Source organism: Bufo gargarizans, chromosome 2, assembly GCF_014858855.1.
Source record: "Bufo gargarizans isolate SCDJY-AF-19 chromosome 2, ASM1485885v1, whole genome shotgun sequence".
Taxonomy (NCBI): domain Eukaryota; kingdom Metazoa; phylum Chordata; class Amphibia; order Anura; family Bufonidae; genus Bufo; species Bufo gargarizans.
This window is the reverse complement of record NC_058081.1, coordinates 536,940,766-536,962,556: the sequence shown is the minus strand read 5'-3', so window position 1 is coordinate 536,962,556 and position 21,791 is coordinate 536,940,766. Positions and strand designations below refer to the sequence as shown.

Genomic DNA, 21,791 nt, shown 5'->3' with positions numbered 1-21,791 from the left:
GGGGCCTGGCGGACATTCCAGTAACATCTGGCAAAGCCAGATCTGGAGAGTTCCTGCTGGAACTACAACCACAAGTGTGAAACTAGCCTAATAGCATGAAGCAATTGATAGTTTGAGATTATCATAAGGGTACGACCACCCAGTGTGGTCATGCTGCAGTGGGTTCTATTTAAACTAATGGAGACCACACGGTTTAGACTGTCTACATTGTTAATAGCTGCACTTTATTGAAGGTGCCATTAACAATGCAGGACAACTAAACAGTGCAGCCTTTATTATGTGCTGTCCGCATCCGTTGCTCTGTTCCGTGGTCCACAAAAAAATTGCTGAAGGCATATGGACGCCATCCGTGTTTTGCGGTCTGCGAAACACACCGGTCATGTACATAAGGCCTAATGCTGCAGAGACAACCTCATTCAGATGCATGGCCAGATTTTCAGTCACTGATGACGCTCATTGCTGGATATTCATAGATCTTGTGCCATATTCTCTTCATATTGCTGGAGTTAATGGAGACGGGAAATAAAGTTGCACTTTTATTGTAATGCATCCCAATATTTTTATATGGGCTAACTGCTCACACAGTAAGGCCTGATGCACACAAACGTATTTTATTTCCATGTCCGTTCCATTTATTTATTTTTTGCAGAACCATTCATTTCAATGGGTCCACCAAAAAATACGGAAGTTACTCCGTGTGCATTCCGTTACCGTTCCGCAAAATGATAGCACATGTCCTATTGTCTGCATTACAGACAAGGATAGTACTGTTCTATTAGGGGTCAGCTGTAAAATACGGAATGCACACAGACGTCATCCGTATTTTTTGAGAACCGCAAAATAGATATGGTCGTGTGCATGAGGCCTAACAAACATTTTTGTAGATGTTTTAAGGCCTCATGTACATGACTGTATCCACAAACCACAGCCCCCCAAAAATACAAAAACCAGCTGTTTGCATGCTGCATTTTTCTACTAGAACTGGAGATTTTTGTCTACAAAATGGACATGAATTGGAAATTGTTCTATAAATTGTGGAATCGGACAGATTAATGGGTTTTCATGCAATCCATAAAAAATGCAGATGGGACACGGACCAAAGCTACTTGTGCACGAGGCCTAAAGAACAGGCGTCACGTTGAACATACAGTGCCTTGTGAAAGTATTCACCCCAGGGGTAGTTTTCCTGTTGCAATTAAAATGCAGTTTTATTTATATTTTATGTAATAGTCCATATACTGCTGTGGAATAAAAATAAATACTTTGAAAACTTGTACCTATGTATTCACCCCCTTCTCTACGACACCCCTAAATGAGGTCTGGTTTAACCCGTTAACTTCACAAGTCCTGTAATTAGTTGAATAAGGTCCTATCCGCCATCAGTGTCACATGATTTGAGTAGGAATGAATCTGTTCAGAAAGGACTCGAGTCTACAACATTCCTGAGGAGGCAACAGGAAGACCCTGGAGCCTCCAAATAGATTATGCTACTTTCACACTGCCATTTGGTGCGGATCCGTTACACCAATACAACCGTCTGCATCCGCTCAGAATGGATCCGTTTGTATTATCTGTAACATTGCCAAAATTGATCCGTCTTGAACACCATTGAAAGTCAATAGGGGACGGATCAGTTTTCTATTGTGTCAATGAAATAGTCAGGCGGACAGAAAAACGCTGCAAGCAGCATTTTGGTGTCTGCCTCCAGAGCGGAATAGAGACTGAACGGAGCCAAACTGATGCATTCTGAATGGAAAAGGATCTGCTCAGAATGCATTAGGGAAAAACTGATCCGTTTTGGACCGCTTCTGAGAGCCCTGGACGGATCTCACAAACTGATACCAAAACGCCAGTGTGAAAGTAGCCTAAGGCCTCTTTCGCACAGGCGTGTGCGCCCCCTGGTCGTGCTGCGGGCCGCAATGCACGAGCACAGTCCGTGGGGCAGCTGCAGTGGATCGCAAAAAGATAGGACATGTTCTATCTTTTTGAGGAACGGAAGTACGGGACGAAACCCCACGGAAGCACTCCGTAGTGCTTCCATTCCGCATCTCCGAACCCATTGAAGTGAATGGGTCCGCATTCGTGAAGCAGAATGCCCACGGAATGGCACCCGTGTATTGCGGCCCGCAGCACGACCAGGGGGCGCACACGCCCGTGTGAAAGTAGCTTTAGAGAGAAGGTTATGGTGAAGTGTAGATCAGGGTTGGGTTATAAAGAAATATCCAACGGAGCACCATTAAAGGGTTTCTACCACTTCGGTGTCACATATTTAGCTGTCAGACACTAGCGATCCGCTAGTTTCTGCTCTGCCCAACCATCCTAATATAATTGCTTTTGGGGCAGCCGTTTTGCTAAAAAAAGAACTTTTATTAATATGCTAATGAGCCTCTAGGTGCTATGGGGGCGTCATTAGCACCTACATGCTCCGTCTACCTTCAGAAACTGCCGCCGCCCAGCACGTCCCTCCAGCCCGCCCATCTCCTCCTGAATGCGATCCTCCTTGTGAGCGCCTGTATTCGGCGCATGCGCAGTGAATGTCTGACAGCTTCCCTGCTCAGACATCTCCACTGCGCCTGTTCCTCGGAGCACTATGGCATCATCGCGCAGGCGCAGTGGAGATGTCTGAGCAAGGAAGCGGTCAGACATTCACTGCGCATGCGCAGAATACATACGCTCACAAGGAGGATCGCATTCAGGAGGAGATGGGCGGGCTGGAGGGACGCGCTGGGCGGCGGCAGTTTCTGAAGGTAGACGGAGCCTCTAGGTGCTAACGACGCCCCCATAGCACCTAGAGGCTCATTAGCATATTAATAAAAGTTCTTTTTTTAGCAAAACGGCTGCCCCAAAAGCAATTATATTAGGATGGTTGGGCAGAGCAGACACTAGCGGATCGTTAGTGTCTGACAGCTAAATATGTGAAACCGAAGTGGTAGAAACCCTTTAAAACAAAATGGAAAGAATATGTTACAACTACGCACCTGAGAAGAGAAGGCCGCCACCAAAACTCACAGACTGGGCAAAGATGGCATTAATCAGAGATTCAACAAAGACACCAGCAAGAACACTGAAGGATCTCCAAAGATCCACAGTGGAGCTGGAAGTATCCGTCCATAGGACCACTAGAATCCTGACAAGAGAAAGTCAGTAACTACTGGAAAACCTGTTTGTCTGCCCGAGAACCTCCCAGCAGGACAATGACCCTGCACCTGCTGCAGAAATTTCCGCTACCGAAATCAGTTCCATTAATTCAAATGGGGTGGCAAAGCACTTGGATTTCTGCGCCAGTGCAGTCAGGTGAGTGGTGGAAAGTTGTGCAGCGTGTGAGTGCACCCTACAGCTACACTGCAGTGGATTAAGCGGACGGCCACACTGTCAGGTTTCTGCATGCGGTTTTGGAAGTGGTTATACTTTCTCCCCTTTTACGATCCCACTCCTGATTTTGGCTTCCAGAACTGCATCAGTAAATCTGACCATGTAGCTGTACCGCTTAAAGGGGTTGTCTCACTTCAGCAAATGGCATTTATCGTGTAGAGAAAGTTAATACAAGCCACTTATTAATGTATTGCGATTATCCATATTGCCTCCTTTGCTGGCTGGATTAATTTTTCCATCACATTATACACTGCTTGTTTCCATGGTTACGACCACCCTGCAATCCAGCTGCAGTGGTTGCGCTTGCACACTGTAGAAAAAAAAAAAAAAAAAAAATCACTGGCCTCTCTGGTGGCTAGGACCATAGGCTCGCATTTTTTTTTCCCTATAATCTGCACGGCCACCGATGCTGATCTGAAGGGTGGTCGTAACCATGGAAACAACAAGTGAATAATGTGATGGGAAAAATAGATTTTAACCAGCAAAGGAAGCAATATGGCCAACCACAATATATTAGTAAATGCCTTCTAATAACTTTCTCTACATGATAAATGCCATTTGCTGAAGTGACACAGCCCCTTTAAAGTCTTTGAATCGGCTAAAGCCCAGACCTGAATGCTGTACACCAGGGATGCTCAACCTGTGGCCCTGAAGCTGTTGTAAAACTACAACTCCCACCATGCCCTGCTGCAGGTTGATAGCTGTAGACTGTCTGGGAATGCTGGGAGTTGTAGTTTTGCAACAGCTTGAGGGCCACAGGTTGAGCATGCCTGCTGTGCACCAATGCAACCCATCCAACTTGAAGGAGTTGGAGCAGATGGGCACATCTCAGTGTCTACATGTGCTAAACTAATAGACATACCCCCAAGAGACTTGTATCTGTAGGTATAAATCAAATGGTACTATTCCTCCCCTAACACCAGGCAGGACTTTTTCTCCTGTCTAAAATAACAATTCTCTGATGGAACTGACAAAAAAAAAAAAAAAAAAAAAAAAAAAAAAAAAAAAAAAAGCAAAATTAGCACAACTAAGGCTACTTTCACACTAGCGTTCGTCGGTCCGCTCGTGAGCTCCGTTTGAAGGGGCTCACGAGCGGACCCGAACGCTTCCGTCCAGCCCTGATGCAGTCTGAATGGATGCGGATCCGCTCAGACTGCATCAGTCTGGCGGCGTTCAGCCTCCGCTCCGCTCGCCTCCGCACGGACAGGCGGACAGCTGAACGCTGCTTGCAGGGTTCGGGTGTCCGCCTGGCCGTGCGGATCCGTGCGGATCCGTCCAGACTTACAATGTAAGTCAATGGGGACGGATCCGTTTGAAGATGCCACAATATGGCTCAATCTTCAGGCGGATCCGTCCCCCATTGACTTTACATTGAAAGTCTGGACGGATCCGTACGAGGCTATTTTCACACTTAGCTGTTATATGCTAAAATAATGCAGACGGATCCGTTCTGAACGGAGCCTCCGTCTGCATTATTATGATCAGATCCGTTCAGAACGGATCCAATCGAACGCTAGTGTGAAAGTAGCCTAATGCTCAAAATAACGGATCCATGTTTTTTTTCCTGTTCTTCTGACCGATCAGAGGAATGTAAAACAAATTGGTGATGTGAACACACCCTAAAACTAATGTCAATAAAGTTAAAACAGTGGGGAAGATTTATTCAAGACGCTTCTTGATTTTAAAAGAACAAAACTACTCTTCATTCAGCTTGCACTAGTTTTGATTAATCCCCTCCATTGTATTTTTTTGGGACCCATATTTCAATACCTTATATTGCATTCAGAAACTCTTCAGCCCCTTTCACTGTGTGCTAAAAAAAAAAAAAAAAAAATTCCCCATCATTCTGCACACAATACACCACCATGCTTCACTGTAGAGATGGTACTGGGAAGGTGATGAGATGTGCCTGGTTTTCTCCCAACATGATGCTTAGAAATAAAGCCAAAAAGTTCAATCTTCTTCAGTTTCATCAGTCCAGAGAATCTTGTTTCTCACAGTTGCAGTGTAGCACAGGCCTTACTGAGAAAAGGTTTCTTTCGGGCCACTCTGCTATAAAGCCCAGATTGGTGGAGTGCTGCAGTGGAGGTTGACCTTCTGGAAGTTTCTATTATCTACACAGAGGATCTTTGGAACTTGGTCACCTCTCTTGCCAAGGCTCTTCTACCCCAATTACTTAATTTGGTGGGACGTATAGATCTAGGAAGAGTCCTGGTTATCCTATACTTCTTCCATTTAAGAATTATGAGGCCATGGTGCTCTTGGGAACTTTCAGTGCAGCAGAAATGTTTTTATGTCCTTTCCAGTTCTGTGCCTCCACACAATGAAGGGCAAAGTTCTTTCCTCCTTATGGCTTGTTTTTTTCTCTGATATTGCTTATATAGACAGAGCGGTTTCTTTTCAAATCATGCCCAATCAACTGAATTTACCAGAGGTGGACTCTAATCAAGATGTAGAAACATCTCAAAGATGATCAAGAGAAAAGTGAGGCCTCCAGAGCTAACTTTCAAGTGTCATAGCAAACGGTCTGAATACCCTTAGGCAAAATTTTTGCGTTTACTTTCTAATTTGCAAAAACTATATTTTCGCTTTCTCATTATGGGGTATTGAGTGAATATTTATGGGCGGAAACTTGATTTTTTTTATTTTATTTTAGCACAAGGTAACAACATAACAAAATGTGAAAAAAGCTAAAGGGTCTAAAGACTTTCCAAATGCATTGTATGTACATAGGGTCTTTCCAACATCAAATAAGAGTGTCAAAGCTCTTAGATTTGTTATCTTAAAATGTCAGCTCAAGTAGCAAGCTTTAATTATTTTTCTTTAATAACAATGGTCACTGGGCCCTTGTGTAAGGTAAAGAAAAAGTCAGACGCAGCGGCGTAATCTCATTCAGAGGACTGATGGATCACCAGGACTTTCTAGCGTCTCACCTGGTGCCTTCTATTCACAAGCAGCCACCACGTAAGCGTTTTGTGTTTGGAGCCTTCACTTTGGCGTCATCACGTACGATTGTTAGAAAACAGTCTGGTGTCAGTACTTCACTGCAACCCTGACCACTGTAAAGATGTGTATATCACTTGTCCCTCTTGGCTGGAGGAGCACAGCAAAACTGTCTTTTTCACATTCGTGCCCAAGCGTCCTGCAGTGATGATGTCACTGAGTGCAATGTTCTCATCTTGTGGAAAGCAGATAGCGATATAATGTGCATGGAAGCGCATTGGATCTCCTGTAGCAACAAGAAGCAAGAAATATTGGTCGTACTGTTACAGATTATGCATACAGTTGTGTTGTATTACAAAACCATCTAACAGAATAAATCTTTTTTGTATCTACACTACGTGCAGAATTATTAGGCAAATGAGTATTTTGACCACATCATCCTCTTTATGCATGTTGTCTTACTCCAAGCTGTATAGGCTCGAAAGCCTACTACCAATTAAGCATATTAGGTGATGTGCATCTCTGTAATGAGAAGGGGTGTGGTCTAATGACATCAACACCCTATATCAGGTGTGCATAATTATTAGGCAACTTCCTTTCCTTTGGCAAAATGGGTCAAAAGAAGGACTTGACAGGCTCAGAAAAGTCAAAAATAGTGAGATATCTTGCAGAGGGATGCAGCACTCTTAAAATGGCAAAGCTTCTGAAGCGTGATCATCGAACAATCAAGCGTTTCATTCAAAATAGTCAACAGGGTCGCAAGAAGCGTGTGGAAAAACCAAGGCGCAAAATAACTGCCCATGAACTGAGAAAAGTCAAGCGTGCATCTGCCAAGATGCCACTTGCCACCAGTTTGGCCATATTTCAGAGCTGCAACATCACTGGAGTGCCCAAAAGCACAAGGTGTGCAATACTCAGAGACATGGCCAAGGTAAGAAAGGCTGAAAGACGACCACCACTGAACAAGACACACAAGCTGAAACGTCAAGACTGATTTTTCTAAGGTTTTATGGACTGATGAAATGAGAGTGAGTCTTGATGGGCCCGTGGCTGGATTGGTAAAGGGCAGAGAGCTCCAGTCCGACTCAGACGCCAGCAAGGTGGAGGTGGAGTACTGGTTTGGGCTGGTATCATCAAAGATGAGCTTGTGGGGCCTTTTTAGGTTGAGGATGGAGTCAAGCTCAACTCCCAGTCCTAGTGCCAGTTTCTGGAAGACACCTTCTTCAAGCAGTGGTACAGGAAGAAGTCTGCAAGGTAAGAAAAACATGATTTTCATGCAGGACAATGCTCCATCACACGCATCCAAGTACTCCACAACGTGGCTGGCAAGAAAGGGTATAAAAGAAGAAAATCTAATGACATGGCCTCCTTGTTCACCTGATCTGAACCCCATTGAGAACCTGTGGTCCATCATCAAATGTGAGATTTACAAGGAGGGAAAACAGTACACCTCTCTGAACAGTGTCTGGGAGGCTGTGGTTGCTGCTGCACGCAATGTTGATGGTGAACAGATCAAAACACTGACAGAATCCATGGATGGCAGGCTTTTGAGTGTCCTTGCAAAGAAAGGTGGCTATATTGGTCACTGATTTGTTTTTGAATGTCAGAAATGTATATTTGTGAATGTTGAGATGTTATATTGGTTTCACTGGTAAAAATAAATAATTGAAAGTTGCCTAATAATTATGTACAGTAATAGTCACCTGCACACACAGATATCCCCCTAAAATAGCTAAAACTAAAAAAAAACTACTTCCAAAAATATTCAGCTTTGATATTAATGAGTTTTTTGGGTTCATTGAGAACATGGTTGTTGTTCAATAATAAAATTAATCCTCAAAAATACAACTTGCCTAATAATTCTGCACTCCCTGTATACAGTTACAAGGCATAGCTGCAAAGGCGCTCAAGAGAATAGGAAGTCAGCTGCAGTAACCAGGCACTGTTCTCAGTGGTAGTTCCAGCTTTGGCAACTATGAGAAGAGCTGACTGGTGGGGGTGCCAGGTGTCAGACCTCCACAGTTCTGATTAGCTATGCTGAGGACAGGTCATCAGTATCTATAACCTGGAAAACCACTTTACCTTTAGAATACAAAGTTAGGCCTCCTGCACATGAATGAGTGCGCCCCATGGCCGTGCTGCAGGCCGCAATGCACGAACACTGACCGTGGGGCAGCCGCAGCGGACCCATTCACTTTAATGGGTACGCGATCCGCCTGTTCTGCAAAAAGATAGGACATGTTCCCTCTTTTTGCAGAACAGAAGAACAGGACGAAACCCTACGGACGCACTCCGTAGTGCTTCCGTTCCGCACCTCTGGATTTGCGGACCCATTGAAGTGAATAGGTCCACATCCGTGATGCGGAATGCCCATGGAATGGCGCCCGTGTATTGCAGATATTTTCAGAAACTGACACCTTACACATTGTAGAAATGCCACCCAGCCCTTACTCATGGGCACCTTCATGCAGTTTTGCATTAAATCATAAAATTGTGTAAAAAATGACAGATTGTCATATTTTGGGCTAAAGGCCCACTTACACAGGCTGATGTACCAATTAATTATCGGGAAGGAAGTGTTCCTTCTGGACAGTTGCCTGGCCGTCGGTGTAGGTGATCTCCTCTACAGTATGGGGAGGAGTGATTGTTAATGTTGCTGGTCCCCATACGTAATGATTATGTGCTGACAATGATTTAGGTGACCCGCATGAACGATTCTATTATCTGATGAATGAATGAGCGTTTCACTCTTTAATCGGATAATCTGCGGCACTTTTATACAGGCAGATTATCGCTAACGAGCATCTATACGAATGCTTGTTAGCGATAATCTGCCCAAACATCAGGCAGTGTAAACGGGTCTTTACAGCCTGATCCATAAAGAGCCTGTAGACTGTATTTTTATGCCAAAGCTTGAAGTAGGTCCAAAAGATGGAAGGGGAACAAATCTTTTTTTTCGGTGTAGATTTCACTCCTGCTGTTGGCTTACAAATACTGACCAAAATATACAAGTGTGAAAACAACAACTCAAAATAAAAAGCATATAAAAATGATCAAGTTCATACGTGCCTTAAGTCAAAATGCACATATCTTCATGTAATCACCAAAACTAAAATATCAGCAATCTAGATGTCAGTAAACATGTGGCTTATGTCCAGATTGGGGGCAGGGAGTGATGTGCAACTGCTCATCTTCTCACTACTTTAGGCTGTGTACACGTTTCTAGTCATGGCGGTTTTTACAGAAAAATTGCTATCCATATCTCTACCTTCTAGTTGCGGCAAGCACTTAAATATATTCTCGTTGTAGATATTTATGGCATAGCCACAGGGCATCATCTATGTCCAGAATAGTGCCACCACTAAGGCTACTTTCACACTAGCGTTCTGCTGTCCGCTCGTGAGCTCCGTTTGAAGGAGCTCACGAGCGGAGCAGAACGCTTCCGTCCAGCCCTGATGCAGTCTGAATGGATGCGGATCCGCTCAGACTGCATCAGTCTGGCGGCGTTCAGCCTCCGCTCCGCTCGCCTCCGCACGGCCAGGCGGACAGCTGAACGCTGCTTGCAGCGTTCAGCTGTCCGCCTGGCCGTGCGGATCCGTCCAGACTTACAACGTAAGTCAATGGGAACAGATCCGCTTGAAGATGACACCATATGGCTCAATCTTCAAGCGGATCCGTCCCCCATTGACGTTACATTGAAAGTCTGAACGGATCCGCTCAGGCTACTTTCGCACTTAGAAATTTTTCTAAGTTATTAATGCAGACGGATCCGTACTGAACGGAGCCTCCGTCTGCATTAATATGATCGGATCCGTTCAGAACGGATCCGATCGAACGCTAGTGTGAAAGTAGCCTTACCCTGTCCGGCCAGGATACTTTAGCCAAAAGTGGTCGGGACTACAGAAGAAGCCGAACAAGCAGTGCTACACTTTCCATTACTCTGTGAAATCAGATGGGACTGGGTCCCATTCTAGAGAGAAGTGTTGGTCCAAGAGGCGAGACCTGCATCTATCAGACTTTTACACATGTACAGTATATCATTTGGGCATGTGTATGGCAAAGTAGAGCAGATACCCAGCTCAGGATACTATGATACAATATAAAGAATATTTGATATGCACCAGGGAACAGAAGACAACCCCTTGAAAGATATTCAGCACAATTACAGCTCCACTGTCTTAAGAAATCCTTGCTGCTTCCACAGTCCTGAAATCAGAACCACAGAGCTAGGTTTTGGGGAGGCTATATAGCGGCGCTCCGTTACTGCTACATTATACATTTATTAGACTCTTTATGGAGAACGGTAAGTTTAAAGGGAATCTGTCCGTTCCGAAACACCCCCTAAACTAGAATAACCGGTGCCGAGTCCAGTAATGTAATTTTCATCTTCATGCTCACTTGCATTCTGACATTGTGCTCCGACAAACCAGCAGTAAAATGCACTGAGAGGACTCCTGAGCACACACACATAATGGAGAGGACTCAAAGAGGAGTCCTCTTAATGCATCTCACTGCTGGTTTAATAAAGATAAAAATTATATAACCGGACCCAGCATCACTTACACTTTACACAGCTTACTCTGCTTTGGGGGAGGGGGGCTGTCCCACGAAAAAATATTCTACAGCTTGCAAACCAGGCCCTGGATCTGAATACTTTTGTAATTGCATGTAATTGAACATTTGTATAGCCACTGAGTTATTCAATAAAACCCTTTCTTTTTCTTAGTCCAGCTCATTGACGAGGCCGCACATGCTCAGTTACATTCTTCAACTGCCACCTGAGCTGTGAAGGGTAGAGCTCCGGCAGAAAAGACACGTTCCCCCGAGCTGCCGGCAGAAAAGACACGTTCCCCCGAGCTGCCGGCAGAAAAGACACGTTCCCCCGAGCTGCCGGCAGAAAAGACACGTTTCCCCGAGCTGCCGGCAGAAAAGACACGTTTCCCCGAGCTGCCGGCAGAAAAGACACGTTCCCCCGAGCTGCCGGCAGAAAAGACACGTTCCCCCGAGCTGCCGGCAGAAAAGACACGTTCCCCCGAGCTGCCGGCAGAAAAGACACGTTCCCCCGAGCTGCCGGCAGAAAAGACACGTTTCCCCGAGCTGCCGGCAGAAAAGACACGTTCCCCTGAGCTGCCGGCAGAAAAGACACGTTTCCCCGAGCTGCCGGCAGAAAAGACACGTTCCCCCGAGCTGCCAGCTTGATATAAATCAAAGCATTCTTAAAGTCTAGTAAAATAAGTTATAAAAAGTGTATAAATAAAGTACTGACAGAAATACGATACCTGGATAAACAAGAAAATCTCCCCCAAACTTGCCACCATTGGTGAGGTGGTAGCCCTTCTGCCAAAGATCCCTGAAAACCTTGTAGCGTGCTTCATGATTCTTCTGGCCTGTGTATGGCCACTCAGATGACACCTGTTGTACGTCCACCTCTTCTTCATTACCAGGTCGAAGATGAGCAGTAGGAATCTGCACCATCATTGCTTCCTTTGGGAAGTGGAAGGTCTGTTCTAGATTAATCAGCTCTTTTATAGGACCTTGAGAGGATGACTCCATCGGTTCTGTAATCATAAGAATAGACAGATTATTGTAAGTTAACCCCTGTCAAAACGCCGGTGCTGCAGCAGTCAGTTGGTCGCAGTGGTGGCACTGGATTTGATAAAATCTCTTGCTGGTATTTTAATGCAATGTGGATTTTCTGCACATAATTCTGCAGCGAATCCCTCCAGTGTAACCATACCCCAAGAGCGCCCTACCAGCAGTCTTAGGCTATGTCCGCATGTGACTGAGATGCTGCAGCCCTGCAGTCGCAGATTTTTGTAAATTCGCAGCCCTGTACAGTACTAGGCGCTGCGTCCAAAAAACCACAGCATAAACTGACCTGCAGGGCAGAATATTAATCAGCAGCGTCAATTTATGCTGCTGTTTCACCCTTTACAATGGAGAGAACCGCAGCAGACTTCCGCAGAATTTTCGTGTGGATGTTCCCTTAGAGTACAGACAGTACAGGGGTTCTCTAGTCCCTCATCGCATCTGCAGGAAACCTGATGACCGTATCTACGGGTAGAGTCCTCTTTAATCACACCACAGTCACTCTTCACTATGGTGATCAAAAGGGTTAAAACAGTCATGATTGGAGGTATCATAAGAGACAATAGCATAAGGGCTTGTTCACAGGACCGTATGTATTTTGCGGAACCGAACAGCTGGCCCTAATAGAACAGTACTATCTTCGTCCATAATGCGGACAATCATAGGACATGTTCTATTTTTTTGTGGAACGGAAACGGAACGCACATGGAGTACCTTCCGGTTTTTTTACGGACCCATTGAAATGAATGGTTCCGTATACGGTCCACAAAAAAAAAAAAAAAAAAAAAAACGGAACGGACACGGAAAGAAAATATGTTTGCGTGCATGAGCCCTAATACTGTATCTTTCAAATAACTGAAATACTGGCGTTTTCTTCATGTACTAACCTACCTAAACCTGATATCTCCATCTCAGTGTGAGGCACTACCATAATGCCTGCTGTCTCGGTGCTATGTTAGACACGGATCTGTCCTTTACCACCTATATGAATCTCTTGCCCGCTCATGCCGCCTACTCCTTAAAAACATCTCTAGAGTCCGCTCCTTTCTAACTGGGGAGACAACAAAAAGCCTCATTGTTGCCCTGATCCATTCCCATCTTGATTACTGTAACTCATTACTAATTGGTCTCCCCGTCCCCAATCTATCCAGAATACAGGAGTCAGGCTCATCTATCTGTCTAACTGCCACTCCGATGCCTGTCCTGTGCCAGTCATTGCACTGGTTGACTATACAGTACAGGAATAGATTTAAACTGCTTGTCCTCACCCACAAAGCTCCCCACAGTGCTGCACTCCCTACGTCTCCTCCCTCATCTCTGTCTACCATCCTACCCGTGCTTTCCGTTCAGCCAACAATTTACGACTAACATCCTCCATAATCGGAACCTCTCACCCTCATCTCCAGGACTCCTCTGGAGCTACACCAGTTCTCTGGAATGCCTTACCTCAAGCAATCAGGTTAAAGGGGTTTTCTGTGATTTTTATACTGATCACCTATCCTCAGGATAGATCATCAGTATCTGATCGGTGGAGGAACAACACCCGGGACCACCGCTAATCAGCTGTTTGGAAAGCCATTGGCGGTCCTGTGAGGGACGCTGCCTTCTCGCAGCTCACAAAGCACAGCAACGTACATTGTATGGCGGTTGTACTTGGTATCCAAGCTTCACTTCACTGGGGCTGAGCTGCTCCTAGGCCATACGAGTGATGAAAGTGTCGTCAAATGGCCTAGGAAAAGCGGAGAGAAGGCCGCTGCGCTACTGCGAGCACCAATGCCTTCTCAAACAGTAGATACTGATGACCTATCCTGAGGAAAACCCCTTTGATTCATAACATTCACAGTTTTAGTCACTCCCTAAAAAAATAACAAAACATCTTTTTAGGTTGGCCTCTCACATCCCTATCCACACTCCATGCACTACAGATTTCCCCTAATTTCCCAAGATGGCTGGACCATTCTACAAATCAAGCACTTGTTACCTTTTGCGTCACCCCTATCTCCTCATAGATTGTAGGCTCTTGGGAGCAGGGCCCTCATTCCTCTGGTTTTAATTGTTGACTTGTCTGTTGCCATGTTATTTATGACTCTGTTTGTGCTGCAGAATATGTTGGCGCTATATAAAAGATTATTACTACTATATTACAATGCCCAGGGGATCGCCTGAGCCCTCCTTCCAGGTATAAATCAGCTGATAATCCCAGCATTAATTACTGCTAGAAGGGTCAGGTACTTATGCACTTGCCCGGTGGCCGCCCCTGAAATAAATTGTATTGCTGTCCTCAGGTGGGGGCTGCACTATGGTATCTGGTCCTGCTGGGCCTGCTGCGGTACAGTATTGCTGTCCTCAGGTGGGGGCTGCACTATGGTATCTGGTCCTGCTGGGCCTGTATTCTCTGCTGCAGTACAGTATTGCTGGCCCTGTCTACGTGTATTGTCCCACCTTCTGTCAATCTGAATCTACCTACAACATCGGGCCACTTCTAGGTTTTCTCCAGGGCCAATGCTTTCTCAAGCACTGGCCCCCACATACCTTCTTGCTCAACCCGCTGTCTTTTTCTCTTGCTTCTACCTTCCGCAATCCGCCCTGACAGGCTTTCCAGCGTCCGCTTCTTTTCTTGCAAGGCCAGCTGCCCTTGTTCTTCATAGCTGTGGTGCAGGAACTGTGCGTAGGCCTCCTTGTCCTCTACGGCAGTGGAGACATCGGTGCCATCCTGTAACGAAGCAGCAGTAAAACACTGGGGGGAGATTTATCAGGATGGCGCCAAACACACAACATGCGGCACAGTCTTTCATAAGTTTACGTATCATTAAAGGGGTTTTCTGAGTTTAGTACGGTTTGTGACAGATGTGCCCATATAGTTGCTTACCTCATGGACATCTTCTCCAGGCTTGTTGTCGCTGACCTGTTTTCACCATGTAAACCAATCTCTCTGGTTTGTTTCCATCCTGTATATAGCACTTCCTGTTTCCAACCAATCCCATGATGCACTTCTCCTTTCTCTGCCCCTAACACCCAGCTAGTTACATAGACACTCCATCATATCATGGAAAGCATAAACCAATTAAAACATAACAACTTTTAACTTGCTATATAAAAGGGCCCAATTTGGGCTAACAATGTATACCCCAACGTAACACTGCTATAATGATAATCAATGAGCAACTGGACACCGGAAGCTAGTCTGGGGCTAGGTATCGGGAAGTCTGACCCCGTCAGATCCCAAAAAGCTGCCTCAGGCCGGAGGCACACCCCAATGTTGGATGCCCCTAGAAGGCCTAACACAATTATCAACCATATAATGCCCTAAATCCCGACGTGATTCCCCCAATAGATAAATAAAGGTCCATCAGGGCAATACAATAGCAACAATCGGTGAGATCATTATCTGATATTGGAGACCTTTAAAGGCAATACCGGAGCATAAAAACCATGGAGCAATTACGAGATGCAAGATACGGCAAGGTACACATCACATGAGCTTCACAAAGTGCTGTTAGCCGGACGCGCCGTGGATATCCTACATAATATAATAAGGTGGTAAAATACAATAAGGTCCATATGGACCACTCACGTGCGCCAACTTCCTCATAGTATAAGGGTCTCCATTGAGCAGAATAGCAGCTATCTTGAAACGTCTACATGTTAGTTTAAATACCCATTTGTGGAGGGCTAAGGACAATGATGCACATGGGGGCGGGTATAGAAACAGCCAATCCTAATGAGGTTCACAGATCATGTGATAAAGGGGTGTAAAAAAATTTGTTTTCAGGCTGCGATCTCCACGCTGGAGATCACAGCCCGAAACCAGGCATGACTGCCACTGTGCCCCCATTGATATAATGGCCCCCAGTAATTTAATTGCCCCCATAATGCCATTACCTCCTGCCAGCCAGCCTCAGTGTGATGGCAGCGGCTCAGGAACGGAGCAGCTGCCATCAGCAGAGTGTTAGCTGTAACTTACAGCCATTCTATGAGCTGTCACTATAAAACCATTGATCTCCCATGTTCTTCTCCATACATGACATAAGAGTCTAGTTACTCCAGGAGCAGTAATAGTAATACTCACGGCTGCCCAGCGATGATGTACCAGTCGTGCTGCCCCGATTTCCACCAGCAGCCGGGCTTCTTCAGGGAGCAGTTGTAGCGGCAGGCCGAGTCGGGTGTTCTGCCTTGGCTTCCTGACCAGCGCTCCTACCAGGCTTCCCACCAGCCCGTGCTCCTCCCGGATCCTGCGGGCATGGTCTGCTCTCCATACCAAGGCTCTTCCCTGCTGAAGATGGATCAGGATCCTGGAATGTTCTTATTAAACGAGAAAAAAATATATAATATTAATCAAACGTGGAAAAACGTTCAGTCATTAACCATGTCCTGGGCTCCCATGATCAGAGGGGGCCCCAGTAGTCGGCCCCTACCCATCAAACACTCATCCTGTGAATAGGGGAAAGGTTGTCATAATAGCCCTTTAACATTATAGCACAGAAATAACTTTTTTCCTTAGACGCACCCGGGGTGGCAGACTCCATGGCCGCTGCTAGGCACTGCCCGCAATGACCAGCTTGCTGATGGCTACCTTAAAGGGATTTTTTTTATAAGGGGGGCAGAATCAGGTATTAAAATGGAAAGCTTTACTCGCCAATACTCACCAGGTCCCGGCGAGCAGTGATAGGCTGAGCAGCATCTCCTGCCATTTACTGCATGTGGGACCAGCAGGGACCCAGTAAGCATCAGAGCAACTGCACCAGATCAGTGGGGTGGGGTTGGTAAAGCTTCTCTTTTTAACCCATTTTGCCCCTTGTATAAAATATGTTAACCCGCCAGACATCCCCTTTAAGTAACCAGTAAAAGTCATTTGCTGGAAACAATCTCCAGTCACATGACAGTGCAGACAGGAGGTTGTCAAACTACTACCCCCAGCATGTTTCAGCCAACCTAGCAGATGAGTGAGTTACCTGCTGCGGCCGTGCCATGCACACTGCCCTCTTCCTGCCTGCAGCGCTCCATGTGTACGGCGCGCAATCCCCTCCCCCTTCTACATTCACTGCAGCTACTGGAGGAAATGAATGAGAGGCCGAGGTAAGACAGCGTCCGCTATGCAGCAGTGGGCGGGGTCACAGGCCAGCGCATCATCGAGGGGCGGGTACTGAGAGGCGGCTCCTCCACACCAGAGACCATTGACGGGGGAGGAGCTATGATGCTGCAGTGAGGGAGAACACGTGACCTGCTGGGTGCTGTGTAGCGTGACTCGTCTGTTTACTCACAGGCGGGTTATATACATATATCTATATGAAACGTGTATGCTGAGGGCAGTTGTGAATGGCGCAGACAGCTGGCGGGAATGCAGCAGATTAGCAGTTCTCAGAACTGCTTGGTCACGTGGTGCTGAGCGCTGTGTTTCACAATGGGAACCGCTGCTAGGACTTGGACGGGGCTTTATAGAATGGTTTACAGTGTAGGGACCAGTACTAGGGCTGCTGAGTCTCCATATATCTGCTGATCAGTGGAGGTCCAACTGCTGGGACCCCCTGATCCTGAGAATGTGACCCCAGTATTAATAAAGCCCTCATAATGTGTGGCAGTAGAAAAAATGCCCCCCTTTTATAGCCCCAATTGTATTAAAACCCCCATTATGTAATAATGCCCCTTGTAGTGCCAATTGTAGAACTAAATTCCCCATAAAGCTCCCCCAGTTATTGTAATGACCCCCAATAGTGCTGCCCCAGTAATAATAATGACCCCCAATAGTGCTGCCCTAGTTATAATAATGACCCCCAATAGTGCTGCCCCAGTAATAATAATGATCCCCCAATAGTGCTGCCCCAGTTATATTAATGACCCCCAATAGTGCTGCCCCAGTTATATAATGACCCCCAATAGTGCTGCCCCAGTAATAATAATGATCCCCCCAATAGTGCTTCCCCAGTAATAATAATGCCCCCCCAATAGTGCTTCCCCAGTTAAAATAATAATGACCCCCCCTATAGTGCCCCAGTAGTGCTGCCCCAGTTATAATAATGACCCCCAATAGTGCTGCCCCAGTAATAAAAATGACCGCCAATAGTGCTGCCCCAGTTATAATAATGACCCCCAATAGTGCTGCCCCAGTAATAATAATGACCCCCAATAGTGCTGCCCCAGTAATAATAATCATCCCCCAATAGTGCTGCCCCAGTAATAATAATGACCCCAATAGTGCTGCCCCAGTAATAATAATGATCCCCCAATAGTGCTGCCCCAGTTATAATAATGACCCCCTATAGTGCCCCAGTAGTCCTGCCCCAGTTATAATAATGACCCCCAATAGTGCTGCTCCAGTAATAATAATGTCCCCCAATAGTGCTGCCCTAGTTATAATAATGACCCCCAATAGTGCTGCCCCAGTAATAATAATGACCCCAATAGTGCTGCCCCAGTAATAATAATGATCCCCCAATAGTGCTGCCCCAGTTATAATAATGACCCCCTATAGTGCCCCAGTAGTCCTGCCCCAGTTATAATAATGACCCCCAATAGTGCTGCTCCAGTAATAATAATGTCCCCCAATAGTGCTGCCCTAGTTATAATAATGACCCCCAATAGTGCTGCCCCAGTAATAATAATGACCCCCAATAGTGCTGCCCCAGTAATAATAATGATCCCCCAATAGTGCTGCCCCAGTTATAATAATGACCCCCTATAGTGCCCCAGTAGTGCTGCCCCAGTTATAATAATGACCCCCAATAGTGCTGCCCCAGTAATAATAATGTCCCCCAATAGTGCTGCCCTAGTTATAATAATGACCCCCAATAGTGCTGCCCCAGTAATAATAATGATCCCCCAATAGTGCTGCCCCAGTTATAATAATGACCCCCAATAGTGCTGCCCCAGTAATAATAATGATCCCCCAATAGTGCTGCCCCAGTTATAATAATGACCCCCCTATAGTGCCCCAGTAGTGCTGCCCCAGTTATAATTATTCCCCAATAGTACTGCCCCAGTTATAATAATGACCCACCCCCCTTCACACACACACACACTCCAGTTACAGGAGAAATCAATTGTAAATAAATAAAAAAATATGTGATACTAAATGTCCCCCAGAGGTCTTGTATGACCATATGGGGGACACAAAGTGTAAAATTAAAAAGTTTTATAAAAAAAAAAAGTTTCACGTGAAAAAACAACCTTTTCCCCAATGTCAAGTCATTTTAAAATTGTTAAAAAATAGAAAAAAAATTAAAAAGACATATTTGGTATCACCACGTCCGTAATGACTGGCTCTATAAAAATATCACATGATCTACCCCAACAGGTGAACGCCATAAAAAAATATATTTATTCCAAAACTGCAATTTTTTTAGTCACCTTATCTCCCAAAAAACATAATATCATGTCATCAAAAAGTCTTATGTACCCAAAAATGATACTGATAAAAGGTACAGTCTGTCCTGTAAAAGGCAAGCCCTCGGACCTCTATGTTGGCAGAAAAATAAAACTTTTATGGATGTTAGTATATGGCGATGCAAAATATGGCCTCATGCACACGACCGTTGTGTGCATCCGTGGCCTTTGTGCCGTTTTCAGTTTTTTTTCGCGGACCCATTGACTTTCAATGGGTCCGTGGAAAAATCGGAAAATGCACCGTTTGGCAGCCGCATCCGTGATCCGTTTTTCCTGGCCGTGAAAAAAATATGACCTGTCCTATTTTTTTCACGGCCAACGGTTCACAGACCCATTCAAGTCAATGGGTCAGTGAAAAAACATGGATGCACACAAGATTGTCATCCGCGTCCGTGATCCGTGTCCGTTTTTTCCTATCATTTCAATGGCAAACTTGACTTAGATTTTTTTTATCATTTTTCATGTCCGTGGATCCTCCAAAAATCAAGGAAGACCCACGGACAAAAAAACGGTCACGGATCACGGACCTACGGACCACGTTTTTGCGGACCTTAAACAAAAAAACGGTCGTGTGCATGAGGCCTATAACAGATTTTTAATAAAAAAGGGATTTTATTATGCAAAAGTAGTAAAACGTGAAAAAATATATAAATTTGGTATCACCATAATCGTATCATATATACCACATGGTGAACTTCATAAAAAGTTCTGACCGAATTTCAATTTTTTCCCACCTCACCTCCTATCAAAATGAGATAAAAAGTAATCAGAAAGACACATTTACTCCAAAATTGTGCCAATAAAAACTACAGCTTGTCCCGCAAAAAATAAGCCCTTAAACAGCAAAGTGAACAAAAAATTAAAACATTATGGCTCTTAAAAACCATTTTAGCAAATTATAGGTAAGAAAATCCAGATGCCGCTCTTTCCCTTCCCGCTCTTTCCCTTCTTAGCCCTGATGTATCCCCAAACAGCAGTTTATGACCACAAATTGGGTACTTCTGTACTCAAGAGAAAATGGGTAGCACATTGTGGAGTGATATTCTCCTGTTATCCACTACACCCCTTAAAAATTCCATAGGTGGTGTCGTTTCTAAAATGTGTTCACTTTTTGGGGGTTTTCACTGTAGTGGTACCTCAGGTCTCTCTTCAAATGTGACATTGGCGTCCAAAGACCATTTCATTCCAAAATCTGCCCTCCAAACACTATGTGGCCTTATGAACCCTGCTGTGTGCCCATATAGCAGTTTACGAGTCCGACCACATATGGGGTAATTTATGGATGGTTTCTTTTATGTAAGCTTCTCAAGTTGACTTCAGAACTGAATTGTTCCTTAATAAAGTTGATTTTGGAAATTTTCTTGAATTTCAAAAATTGCTTCTAAAATTCTAAACCTTCTAACATCCTAAAAAAATAAAATTGCCAACATAAAGTAGACGTATGGTAAATGTTAATTGCCGTATTTTTCGCCCCATAAGACGCACCCCCCCCCAAAAGTGGGGGGAAATGGCAGTGCGTCTTATGGTGCGAATGCTGCCATTTTTACATCACTAACGCTAATTCATCGCCAGCTGCGATGCTGCACAGTGCAGCGATGTATCAGCGGGGAGGGGATGGAGGCCAACAACTCGCGGTGGGGCCCGGTGCAGTCACTGTACTCTTACACCGGGCCCAGCCACTCACAGCAGTATACATATCTAAACAGTAATCCTTAACCTCGAGTAACTTTAAAGCAGCGCTATCCTGTTTACTACCTTACAATCAAGCTCCGGTAACAGGCAGAGCGGGTGGCGGAGTAACGTCACTCACATACGTCACGCGCCTGCTCCTCCCACTTTATTAATGAAGCAGGCGCGTGATGTGAGTGATGTTATGCCGCCTCCCGCTCTGCCTGTTACCGGAGGCAGTGCGGATGCGGACAGCACATTCCAGCCCCATTAAAAATTAGTGGGTCCGCACCTGTTCGACAAAATTGTGGAACGGATGCGGACCCATTTTGCGGACGTGTGAATGGAGACTTAGGCCTCATGCACACGACAGTATTTTTTCACGGTCCGCAAAAACGGGGTCCGTAGGTCCGTGATCCGTGACCGTTTTTTCGTCCGTGGGTCTTCCTTGATTTTTGGAGGATCCACAGACATGAGAAAAAAGTCGTTTTGGTGTCCGCCTGGCCGTGCGGAGCCAAACGGATCCGTCCTGAATTACAATGCAAGTCAATGGGGACGGATCCGTTTGAAGTTGACACAATATGGTGCCATTTCAAACGGATCCGTCCCCATTGACTTTCAATGTAAAGTCTGGAGTTCTTTTATACCATCGGATTGGAGTTTTCTCCAATCCGATGGTATATTTTAACTTGAACCGTCCCCATCACCATGGGAACGCCTCTATGTTATAATATACTGTCGGATATGAGCTACATCGTGAAACTCAGATCCGACAGTATATTCTAACACAGAGGCGTTCCCATGGTGATGGGGACGCTTCAGGTTAGAATATACTGAAA

At 45.4% G+C, this 21,791-nt stretch overlaps 1 protein-coding gene across 1 annotated transcript; it reads right to left on the bottom strand.

Moving 5' to 3' along the window:
- Positions 1-5,012: 5,012 nt before the first annotated feature.
- Positions 5,013-16,988, bottom strand: TSEN34 (tRNA splicing endonuclease subunit 34). The gene is made up of 5 exons (XM_044278068.1): positions 16,857-16,988; positions 15,974-16,206; positions 14,437-14,617; positions 11,595-11,873; positions 5,013-6,601 (listed from the first exon to the last, which is right to left on the bottom strand). Exons 1-5 carry the CDS (start codon positions 16,906-16,908, stop codon positions 6,414-6,416), a joined length of 933 nt encoding a protein of 310 aa, XP_044134003.1. The 5' UTR covers positions 16,909-16,988; the 3' UTR covers positions 5,013-6,413.
- Between the last annotated feature and the right edge of the window lie 4,803 nt (positions 16,989-21,791).

Bases quoted from the DNA above. Each gene is read 5' to 3' on its own strand.
- TSEN34 (XM_044278068.1), bottom strand. From the start codon at position 16,908: ATGGAGCGCTGCAGGCAGGAAGAGGGCAGTGTGCATGGCACGGCCGCA. The intron at 16,207-16,856 runs GTAACTCACTCA...TCGTTTAATAAG, and splicing joins GCATGGCACGGCCGCAGCAG to AACATTCCAGGATCCTGATC. The intron at 11,874-14,436 runs GTATGTGGGGGC...TTATGATTACAG, and splicing joins ACAGCGGGTTGAGCAAGAAG to AACCGATGGAGTCATCCTCT.